The sequence below is a fragment of the Balaenoptera physalus genome (assembly GCF_965194825.1).
Source record: "Balaenoptera physalus genome assembly, chromosome: 9".
NCBI classification, from domain to species: domain Eukaryota; kingdom Metazoa; phylum Chordata; class Mammalia; order Artiodactyla; family Balaenopteridae; genus Balaenoptera; species Balaenoptera physalus.
The window spans coordinates 29,887,100-29,899,469 of NC_138888.1; the positions used below are offsets into that span (position 1 = coordinate 29,887,100).

At 35.8% G+C, this 12,370-nt stretch overlaps 1 protein-coding gene across 15 annotated transcripts in view; it reads right to left on the minus strand.

The window, feature by feature from the left end:
• EYA4 (EYA transcriptional coactivator and phosphatase 4) overlaps nucleotides 1-12,370 on the minus strand; it is a 259,346-nt gene that overhangs the window by 46,341 nt on the left and 200,635 nt on the right. For 9 of the 15 annotated variants that reach the window (XM_082474686.1, XM_082474696.1, XM_082474693.1 and 6 more), the window contains 5 exons: nucleotides 11,958-12,024; nucleotides 10,580-10,722; nucleotides 10,287-10,430; nucleotides 8,486-8,565; nucleotides 4,603-4,786 (listed from right to left, as the gene is read on the minus strand). In XM_082474686.1, the coding sequence (XP_082330812.1) occupies nucleotides 4,603-4,786; nucleotides 8,486-8,565; nucleotides 10,287-10,430; nucleotides 10,580-10,722; nucleotides 11,958-12,024 (618 nt within the window). The remainder of the gene's footprint in view (nucleotides 1-4,602; nucleotides 4,787-8,485; nucleotides 8,566-10,286; nucleotides 10,431-10,579; nucleotides 10,723-11,957; nucleotides 12,025-12,370) is intronic. The other 6 variants (XM_082474687.1, XM_082474683.1, XM_082474684.1 and 3 more) reach the window with 2 other exon arrangements.

Sequence of the window (12,370 nt, forward strand, 5' to 3'; positions counted from 1 at the left end):
CTAAAGAGGGCATGTGCTGTATTTGGGCTCCTACAGCAACTACCCAGATGGAAATGAACTGACCCATATCTTTTGAAGGTTCTAGCCTTTCTTCTGATAAAGGGTAAAATCAGGAACTTGAGCTCAACTGGTCATTAAACATTTGTTGACATTTGTTTTTAAAAGGAGAAAGCTGTTAATTCCAGTGCCTCTGTCAATTTCACTCAGGTAATTGCTCGAGGGTACAGTAATGCTGCAGGTAGGGAAAATGCAAATTGGCAGAGAAGTTAAATGTGGTCAGTCCTTTCCGTTTAAGTCCTCTTGTTGCCTCCAATGAAATGAATTAGTACTTTGCTTTCCTTCCTGTCCTCACGTGAAATGCCATGAAGCCTAGAAAGTCTACTGAGTTCTGCCTAAGAAACTGGCTTCTTTTCAAAGAGTGATCTTACCATATCCTTTACTTTTCTGCAACACTTGTAAAGTTTAATTAGCTAATGTATCTGAAATGTTTGCCAAGGTCTCAGACTACAGAATATTGTTACAAATTGCTAGTTATTTTTAATTTTAAAGAGTTTAAAATTTTAAAAATGAACTATAAAAATATCACTAAACTTAACGTGCTATCAGTCATCAAACATTCTGAATGTGAATCAAAAATATAATATACCTAAGATAACCTTTATGTTAAAGACAAAGAAAGATCTTTTCAAAGATAATGAACTAAAATATCTGTTCTTAATCAGCATGGTAATGTTACTTTAAATACATTGTCAAATTACCTAATAAGGTAAAATAAATGACTGAATGCTATTTGTAATTTCCAAATAACATCAGTCCTTACCCATTGCCCTAGGCTTTTTCCTGGGCTAACACTATACATGACTGAATAATTATCTTTTAATCAGTACCGTAATGAATAACTGCACCTTCTAAGTTTTGGATATTTACATCCAACTTTATTTCATTAGATTTATCGCTAAATCAGAGCAACCAGCTGTCTCTTATAGAACATAAAGTATGTTTCCATTTTAAACACAGGAGAAGTCAACAGTGAATGATTTATGACAAACTGTGGATTTAACTGTTAGGTCTCTGCTTTAAGTCCAAACGCAGAGCCAGTCAGTGGAAAATACTCTCTGTACCTTTAAACAAAATACCTCAAATTTCATCAATAATAAAGAAAAATCCCATAGTTATGAACTTGTTTACTTTTTGGATGCATGCCAGATCTGCAAAGGCAAAATCAAACTTAAAACTACCTTGACTGAAGGTCTGAGGTCACAGAATTCCTTAAAGATGTAGACACGTGTATTGTTATGATTTTGGTTGAGAGAATGCTATGGGTACAAGTAGAAATAATTTCTTCTTTCAATTCAATGGAAAGTCTCGTAAGATCTGACAATTATGTCAAACTATATTCGTTGGTATTAGCAACCAGTGGAAAGCTGAAGAAATTGCAGCATTCTGATACTGAATACGAGAATGTCACATATGAATGTGTTACATTCAAAGTCACGTACTCAGAATATCTACATGTCTGCATTTAGTATTTTTTTTTTTTTTGGCTGTGTTGGGTCTTCGTTTCTGTGCGAGGGCTCTCTTTAGCTGTGGCGAGCGGGGGCCACTCTTCATCGCGGTGCGCGGGCCTCTCACTGTCGCGGCCTCTCTTGTTGCAGAGCACAGGCTCCAGACGCGCAGGCTCAGCAGTTGTGGCTCACGGGCCCAGCTGCTCCGCGGCATGTGGGATCTTCCCAGACCAGGGCTCGAACCCGTGTCCCCTGCATTGGCAGGCAGATTCTCAACCACTGCGCCACCAGGGAAGCCCTGCATTTAGTATTTTTAATGCAAATAAAATAGTTATTCTGAAAATTGATTATTCTTTAGCTAATAGAGAGTACCCATCTGTGTCTTTTCTGCATAGAAACTCTTGTGGTCATATTGAAATTAGATTAAAACCAATCTGCCACCCAAAGTTCTACCCAGCATAAACCATTTTTGGGTATTTGAATGGTTTTCATTCCTGGCAGCTCAATTCTAGTAAATTCCAAAACACTTTGCCAGTCCTATCACTCGGTCTCTGATATCTCGATGATCAAATATTTAGTCTGTGGTTTTGCTTCTGAACACAGTCATTCTACTTTGTTTTCCCCGTGCATTCACCAGTGAGAAACACCTTTCACAGTGTGACAAGGACATCAAATATCTCCCCACCTAAAGTGCTTCCACCACTTGTAAGCAAGGATTCTGAAATCACTCATTCTTTAAATTAAGATAAGATTCTTAATGAAATGTAAGTGTTTACTCAAAGAGGATCAGGACAGAATTGGAACATGGGATTTAGGCTGGGCAGAAGTTAAGGCAAGCAGTGTGCCAAGGGTACAAAATTTAAGGGCGGTGAGAATGAACTCCCCCTTACATTCTGCACCCCAGGCAGCTCTTGCCTTCCCTTCATCCTGGCCCTACATAGGATATGGCTGCTAAGAGAGGGGGAGGTTAGGTGGAAAGCCTAAAAAGAGGGAATGAGGACTAGAGGTTCAAAGGGGCTATGTGTTTACAGGAGGGAGGGTCTAAAAAGAAGATAAGGGGAAAGAAACTGATAGTAGGGGCATCAATGTCTAGTACACCTATTAACAATTTTCCCTTCGGTCCATAGTTAGATTAGAGCCAATATTTTGAGATTCTTTTTTTAAATATTCTCTTCCATTATGGTTTATCACAGGATACTGAATATAGTTCCCTGTGCTATACAGTAGGACCTTGTTGTTTATTCACCCTATATATAACAGTGAACCAAAAAGAAAGAATGTTGCCATTTCATGAATATAATTGCATTTTAGCTGTCGCTTAAAGTATGTTTCATTGTCACTTCTTCATGTTCAAATTAGTTTTCTCGTGAATATTCCCCACATTATCTAGCATTTTCCTTTTCTCAACATTCATACTATGTTAATTATTTGCTTGATCTTTGTCTTGCTTGTTAAATGGAAGCTAAATGAAGCTAAATGTATGCAGAGAGCATATTCTCTGCTGAAATACCAGCAGTGCCTGGTACCTAACAGGCACTCAATAAATAATTGTTTAATGGGCTTTTTGTCTTCTTGGAACCACTGGTCCAGTTAGAAAGAATTTACAGTATTGTGACCATGTGTCCCTATTTTCTTGCCCTTCCAAAGCAGGACAAAAAAGAAGCAGAGATGAGTTTGGATCTTGCAAATAACTGGAAGTCAGAAAAATATTCTTGAACATACTAAATGGTATTTACAAAAACAAAAAAACTTCTTAACTTTGATTTTCTTATTGAGTTTTGATAGTTCTTTATATATTCTGGATACAAGTGCTTTATCAGATATGTGTTTTGCAAGTATTTTTTCCCAATCTGTAGCGTGTCTTTCTATTCTTGTGATGGTGTCTTTTGAAGAGCAGAAGTTCTTTGTTTTATGAAGTCTAATTTAGCTTTTCTTTTCTTTTATGGATTGTGTTTTTAGCGTGATATCTATTAAATTTTTATGTAACCCAAGGCCACAAAGAGTTTCTCCATGTTTTCTTCTAGAAGTTTTAGTTTTAACATGTTTTGTATATGGTATGAGTTACAAGTCAAGATTCTGTTTCATGTTTTGTTTTGTTTTGTTTTGCATATGGATGTCAGTGGTTCCAGCACCATTTTCTGAAAAACAATTCATTCTCTCTAATTGCCTTTGCACCTTTGTCAAAAACCAAACTTTTAGTATATGTTGTAGCATTGTATATGTTGTATATAGTATATACAACATATACTAAATATATCCAGAAATATATATATTTCTGGACTCTTTATTCTATTCCATTGCTCTATGTATCTAACATTTTTGCCAATACCAAACATTCTTGATTACTATATTTTATACATTTTGAAATCAGGCAATGTGAGTCCTCAAACTTTGTTCTTAATTTTCAAAATTATTTGGCTATTCTAGTTCCTTTGTCTTTCCTTGTAATTTTAGAATCATCTTGATAATTTCTCTGAAAGGTCCTGCTGGAATTTTGATTGGGATTACAATGAATCTCTATTAAACTTGCTTTTAACTTTAAGTTCTTCGGCTGTGTTAAATATGTGTCAGCAAATACAATTCTAATAAGAATACAGACAAGCTTCTGGCAATGAAGACTACGATGGATTTTAAATATGTGTTGATCAGACAAAGATATTAAACTACGTACCAATGATCCTAAAAATCCTAGGAATGCGGGAAATGTTCACTGGCTGGGGCTACTGATTACTCGTAAGGTGAAAAAGTTATACAGTTTCTCAAGCATAAAGGAAATATTATCAGTTTTACCCAAAGAAGATAATATTACAACTTTTCTATGTTGTCAAGATCTCCACGAAGTAATTAGTCTGGTAAAAGATCCACTTACCTTTTATCTCCATATTCATATGTATTCTGTCATTTGATATTAAAATCTCCTAACTATCCCACACCTAAAAGAAAGGTTTCTGGAATGCCAGAAAAGCCTCATCTAAATCAGTGGTACTAGCACAGATTAAACATCAGCATAATTATCTGGAAGCTTTCAGCCTTGTTTTTAAAATGCCCATTTTCTCCATATTATTAGATACAGCAAAACATATAAAAAGTATTTCACCTGGATGAAGATCTGTACCTGGTTGGCTAGTCAGTCCTGTGAGAGATTCCTGCAACTGGTAGGTTGAGGTCGAGGAGGACGTGCCATCAGCTGTGTTATTTGATGTCATATATGCTCCATATGTTGATGCAGAGTAATACTGTGCATACTGGTTTTGGCCAAAGGCTGTGTAGGATGGATAATCCTGAAATAATAATTGACATGTGTGTGTGTTTGAAAGACAGATTACCCTCTAGTATACTCCAAAGAAAAGCAATCACAATGGCAATGGAAAGATTAGTATCTGGCTCCACTGGTTCTGGAGTCCACAGCTTTGAGGTGATCCTAATAAGCAGAGACCATTCTGTGGGCATCTTCTACACGCACATAGTAATGAAATACCTTGAGGGTTTTGCAAACCAGGTCCAGTACACAAATTTTAATCTGTTTAAAAGTTGTATATGCATCACTTTTCCCCCAGAATTACATTTCCAAGTATGTACATCCTCAGGTCTTATGCACTTGAAGAGGAGAGAAGGAGATGTTCGTATTCACAGCATTCATTCTCATCTTCTAATATCACCAGCAAGGAGGAGGTGTGCCCCTCCCCCCACTTCCATACAGACCTTGGGCTGCATTATTGTGATTTCTGTTCCCTTTTTAGGCTACCCTCGATAATTTTGTTTTCTTGGCAGGAGGTAAACAGTAGAGAAAAGAAAATGAATAAAAGATATTCTTACCCAGTTTCTCACAGGCTACATGCCACCTGAGGCCTTGGCCTAAAGTCTTTCGTGAGGTTTTCAAATATTTAGTTTGCATCATTTGTTAGAGAAAAAAGAAAGCCATTGGGTCAATTCCTTTCACCTGCTTTTTATTAAAAAAATTTTTAATAATCTTAAAATGATGTAAATAATCCTTCGAAATCCTTTTACATATTAAGATAAGGAAGAAGTATTTGTGGCAATAATTGGTGTTTAATATATCTGACATGTTTTAGCCCAAATTGTTATCGGTGATGACAAATCCTTGGTCAGGATGAAGATTCCCTAATGCACGTTTCTAAGGGAAACAAAGATCCACGGTTGATGTGGTTTCCAAAAGAGGAAATTCTCTGCGTTCGTAAATATATGTATAAGCAAGTATACGTATCATCAGAAAGGGTTAAGCAGTATGGCAGAAAATGAAAATTCTATTTGTCTGTTAATTTCGGGATCTGATGTTCCCCACTATTACCTGAGAGTCAAAAAAAAAAAAAAAAAAAAAACCCAGAAAACTCTTGGCAGTATTTGGACAAAGTTCCTAGCAACGTATTTTTCTCAGAGTAAAAGATGGATCACAAATATTAACACAGCGCTTACTTTGTGTCAGGCACTCCTCTAAGGCCTTTAGGAGATTTACTCATTGAATCCTCACAACCTCCTATGCAGTATTATTACTATCTCTATTTTACACTGAAGTAAAGGGATAAAGGCACAGAATGTTTAAAGTGACTTGCCCAAAGTCAGACAGCAAGTTTCAGGGCTCAGACTGGAAGCCAGAGAGCCTGACTCTAGCATCTATCTGTGTGGGAAGCTCTCCACTGCGCTGCCAGTGCCCGGAGAGGAAGATGAAGTTACTCACTGGAAAGGTCCAGTCTACCAGCTTCCAGTGATTATAGTGTCTTTTTGCACTCAAATATATCTCAAAGATTCCCCCTACTCTTCATTTCCACTCTTATCACCTTGTCCAAGCTACCTTCACTGCCTGTTGTAGCCAATGTACCAGTTTTCTAACTGTTCTCCTCATTTCCATTTTCGGCTTTTTCCAAAGTCTCTGAAGCCAGAGTAATATTTTTCAAAAATAAATTACATGATGCTATTCTCCTGCTAAAAAATTATTTAACAGCTTCCCTTTGGGCTTGGGATAGAATTGAAGTTCCTTATTACAAGCCACGGGGCCCTACACGAGCAGGCCGCAGCCTTCCTCCATAAATGGATGTTTCCCCATCTGCCCCTCAGGTGTAAACTAACCTCCAGCCTTCTTTGAGTTCACTGACACCCCAAGATTTTCAGCCCTCAGGAATGTGATACATGCTGCTTTCTATGCCTGAAAACCCTTGCCCTCATTCTTCACCTAACTTTTGGAAGACTTGGCCTAAATGTCATTTCCATGGAGAAGCCTTCCACAAAATCCCCCTTACTCAAAATTAGCCTTCTCAGAACATTTTTAATAGGACCCTGTTCTCTCCCTTCATGCTTTCCAATTCTATATTTACTCAGGTGTTTACTGGCTTATTGTCTGCTTTTCTCAGTAGACAGAAAGCTCCCTGAAGCAAGAAACAGGTTCCATTCACCTTGCTCCCACCTTCAGCTCCCCAGGATACAGACCAGTTCCTAATATCTAGTAGGTACTCAGTGAGTATTTGCTAAAAGAATAAATTAGTCTTCAGACCATGGTCCAAAATACAGATTACACATTATATTGGGGCCACTGAATTAAATATACTGCTAGTACTGGATGTATTTTATGATATAAAACTGTTTGTCAATAAAGTTTCTTCTCCTTATTAATCAGTTTTTTAATCCTCCCAACAAAGAACAAAGCAGTCTTTCCCTTATGCTACCACTCTGCCTAGTGTATGTTTCTATTATTATATTCCAAATATTCCACTCCCTGTCCATATTATTTTCATGTCTGTGTCTTCAGGAGGATTGCATCCTTCCAGAGAGCAGGGAACACCGACTTCGAATCTCCAATGCACAGTCAAAAAATCTAATGGCTAACAGGTGCTCAATAAATGTTTGCTGTATTAATAAATACGAGCGAGTGAAATTAAGCTACCTGGATTATCAAAAATTCTCAATTTTTTATAATAAAATATGCATACTGACTTTGATGTTTACTGTTTTAAGAAACCATTTTTCAAACTAATGCCAAATTATATAGTTTAATCCTGTCAAAAATATTATTATTCCACTGTTTAATCATCAAATTTTCCTCTTTGCCTCTTGTTACCTTAATATAAATTGAAAGGAGAAGGCAATTAATATAATTCCTTCAGTAAATCCAAAGAGCAAACACTTATTCAGTAACTTATAGTTTAGAATGTACAGAAGTCCAGCGATCATGTTAAATAGTGTATTGCTTACCCATGAAATCAGCTACCCTTCCACCTCTGCTACTCTGAACATGACTGAGAAGCAGGAAATAGGGACAAAACTTTCTGAATATATCACAAATTCATGTCGTTCCATGCTAACTCACTCATTCAGGCACAGCCACGCTTGCTCCACACATAATTGTAACACGATTCTAAAAACAATCGCAGGTTTCAAAACACACAAAAATATTAAGCAAACATCACTATGAGGACTAAGGAATTCTAGGAGCACGTATAGTGGGTGACAAAAGCAAAAAATTACAGCTGTCAGGAGAGTAGGAATTTAACAGTTATCAAAAAAAAAAAAAATCATAGAACTAAAAAATAAAAGCCAGTAGTAATTTGAGAGATATTTTGTTTAGGAACAAATGATTTGGTTTTGGACCAAGAGTGTTTTATAGTCTACATCATAATCTGATTATTGATTATAGTTCAACTTATGAATTTTCATAATAACTGTTTTATCAAGAAAAAATAAAATTATGTTTAGTATAGCTTAAGATAATAGGAAAATATGCAATAGATTCTGTAATTTCCTGTCAAATGACTAAAACAATCATGGCTTAAATGTTTAAAGGGCAAAACTTTAGCAATCAGGAAAACTGAAACATCCAGAATTACACAAATCCAAAGAATTCCAGATAGCTAATTTTTACTACCCTGAAATGCCATCTTAATTTTAAATACATAAATCTTACTAACCTGATACTATTCTTCAAAAATCTGAAACATATATAAAAGCATAAACACAAAAAGCTACTATACCTGTTGTGAACCACTGAAGTTCGTTGAATTGGAAACTGAATTATTTGCATAAATAGTAGATGATGGTGCAAAGCTAGAACCTAGAGGTAAAGAACAAATTGCATTTTACAAATATTTCTTGAAAAATATTTAAAATATTTCACTTTGCAGAATTCAATGAAATATATTTTAAATTTTGTTGTTGAGGCAGTGAGATTTAAAATTGAGAGATTTCTAAGGAAAATGTCCTTAGCTCTGTCTTGTGACAACAGGTAAAGTCTTTTCTTTAGAAGTCTATAGAGGTAAACAGGAGCTTGTGGGAACAGTCTTACCAAGGACTCGGCTAACCTTCAAGGGTCAATATCTACACGTACAGAAGTACTCAAAGAATAAGATATTATCCATACTGAGACTACTTCCAGGAAACTACTGGAACTTTCCAGTGGTCATATCAACTGCATATACATACAAAAACTACTCAAGTTTAAACATTTGGCTGGGGCTAGCTTAGGAAATAAACACATGGAATCCATTTAGAGTTCATGCTTCCAGCTCCCCATCTTTTTGTTCCTCTATGTCCTTTCTTTAGAACAAAAAATGCTGTGAGCTAGGGCTCAGACCCAAGGGAGAACTGTTCATACTGCAATCATCTAAGGTTTGACGACCTTCTAAAATTTTACGACAAGGTCTGAAAGTTATTTAATTATTTTTTAAATTAGAGCAAAAACAAGTGAACTATCAATTTACAGATTCAAACAAAAAATGTTCTCATGGAATGTACTTGTTAAGGAATAAAATAAAAGACTATTGATGCAGCTGATTATTTGTTTTATCAATGTGTCTTGAATAGCAATAGTATTAGGTAATCAGCACAAACTGACATGGCCTGGAATATCCGATATGAAAGTATTCTGGGGAATAAATGGATATGCCTCTATGGCATTTTCCACAGTGGCTTATTGTGGTTGAGGCATGTATGCATATATGTATCTACCAACGTTATAAGGAAAAAAGAGACCAGTCATTTCAGCCAAAAAGGTCTAAGTAATTATTTCATTTTAGTCAGTCAACTAAAATGGCAATATTAGTTGGTTCGAATAATGTTAATATAGCCCCCAAACTATGACTAACCATATAGAAAAAATGACAGACAGGAAATAACCTTTTAATGTTTTTAGTATGTCACTGAAATATTTTCTGCAACTACTACACGATGTTCAAAAATAATTTTTAATTGGAGACAAAAACAAAAAGAAAAATTAAATAATGATCGTACATGGAGAAAAAATTTTTAAGGCGGAGGTACAAATTATCTAAATATTCCTATTCAAGAAATATAGTATTAACAGGGGAGAGGTATTTTAGAAATGAACAAAAAAATCTTCAATTATTCAACAATAAATGGGACTTAGAGAAGTGCTAATTCAATTTTAAATTTAATCAAAACAGCATTACGTATGTAAGGAATCCTGACAAGAAAATACTGGGTTTTGTCATGTATCTTTGAAATCACTTAAATAGATGCCAAACATGTGACTGGGGTGGCGACTGGCTTGGTGGTTGCTTTGCTTGGACTTAGTTTCCTGCCAATTTTATGCAACTTAAACTTAAATATTTAACTTTGATAAGGGTCATGTTTCTTGATGTATACTGAACTCTTTTCATCATGTTTCTTCCTAGTTATTTGTCTTTTCTGATGATGTCGTGTGAGCAGTGGTAAGATTTAAAACTGTCCTCATGACTCTGTATTCCTAGTCTGAAGCCAAGGAGTCTCATTCACAGAATTCTTTCTCATATAACATGTTCCCTGTGTGGTACTTACCTGGCATCTGGTAAGAATAAGGTGTCTGGCCTGGCTGCGGGGTAGAAAACCCTGGGCTGTAACTGAGGCACCCACTCTGTAACGGCGACTGAGTTTGTGAGAGTCCGCCCTCTGTCTTGATGCCTGGTAACATCACGCCCAGATCTGTTTGGAAAACGCCATGTGCAACCCATTTCATTAGTAAAGTGATCTTACTTCTGAGTTGTAACATATCAATATATAAGACTATACAACTACTAGCCAGCAGGATTACATGCTTATAACCAAAGAAGAAGAGAGAAGATGTGAAATACCGTAAGTGGGCAGGCTATAGGGCTGTCCTGTCTGTGAGTACGCTGTGTAGACGGCTGGCTGCTGCATCCCCGAATACTGAGTCTGGCCTGCATAGGCAGACATTGTTTGAGCTGCTGGTGTAGAAAGAATGTGTGGATAGGGCCTAAATATCAGAAAAATAGCATTACTGTGGCAACAAAGACTGCATATTAATTCAGACAGCTTAGATTCAGTGAAACCTGATAATAGCCCGGAAGTAATCCTCTTCTTTATCCATAATATCATTTTAACAATATGGAAAAGGACAGGAGTCTGAATGTCAGGAGCCCATGCTCTGCTACAAACCAGTCTAGTTAACCTTGGACAAATAATTTAAACTCGCTAAGTCTACACCTCACCTGTGAAAAGAAAACTTTGGTTTAGATATCACACCTAAAGTCTCTTCCAGGCCTATATTGCTTATATTCGAAATAGTATTCCAACTGATATGTAGATGAGGAAAGTGAAGCCCAGGCCAGTTAATTAGTACACTCATGAGCATATTTCCTGTTACCATGCATGACCCAATGCTATGTAATGACTACAAAGGTCATTAAAGGCCCTACCAAGAATTCTCTACAGAGAACTAGAAATCGTAAAAAATAAATAAATAAATAAAATTTAAAAAAATAAAAAAGTAGGCAGCTTCCCGAAAAGAAATGGAATGCCATTCCCTTCATCATGCCACATCTTATGGAATGTTCCCAAAATGGATATCCAATCTCTAGCCTATACTTAAGGATAAACACTCTAGCTGCTGTGGAAAATAACTTTTAAATGTACATGATCAGGAATCCAAAATCTTGACACATCTGGCTGATGGCAACCAAATTCAGATATACACCCAATGTAGTTAAACTTGAAATTTCTACCACTGCCCTCAGAAAGTTGACCACATTAGTTATAAAAGCAATAGTGCATATTTTTCAAAAATGTGTATTAGAACTTGAAATCCAATAAAAATATTGTAATGATGGAACAAATTATGAAGTGTTGATGTTTGAATAAAATGTAATCTTTTTAGATTTTCTTTAAACTAGTCAGCATTTTTGATTTTCATTAAAAAATCTGTGTATTCCGGTTTGAGCTTGATGCTTTCCTCAAAGTATATAAATATCCAGAATTAAAGCAATTGTCTAGATATAAGTGAGGGTATTCCTAGACTTGTGAAGGGTATTTACCTAATGTCTAATCTATCCAATGAATCTATCCAAGTATCTATCAATTCAACTGCTTATCTATAACATTTATATACATAAATATATCCTGATTTAAAGTTGTTATATTGTGTAAACATGATTAATCAAGATAATGCTGGAAAATTATTCTAACAAATCTGAAAGACTACTGACCACTTACTTGGAAGGATACAGCTGTGGGGAATATTGATGCGCTGATCTGGGGCTATAGCCACTACTTGTTATTACTGTAAGACACAAAAACCAGTGCAAAAAAAGGTTGCTTTATAAATATATTTCACTGGAGTGTGCAAAACTTATTTCAAGAAATGACTATGTTAGAGATATGTTTCAAAAAATTCATTCATTTTCTAAACAGAAAATTCATTCATTTTCTAGACAGAAAAAGATGCCTAAACATTTTCTTCTAATTAAACTGTTTCACATATGTGCTAGGAGCATGACACGAACTTTTTTCACAAATCATTTCCCTTCATCATTCCTCCATTTTCTTAAATCCGTAGCATGCTCTTACGTATTAATATGCTATGAATAAATATCCTTGACTATAGGTAATTAAGCTTTCATGATATA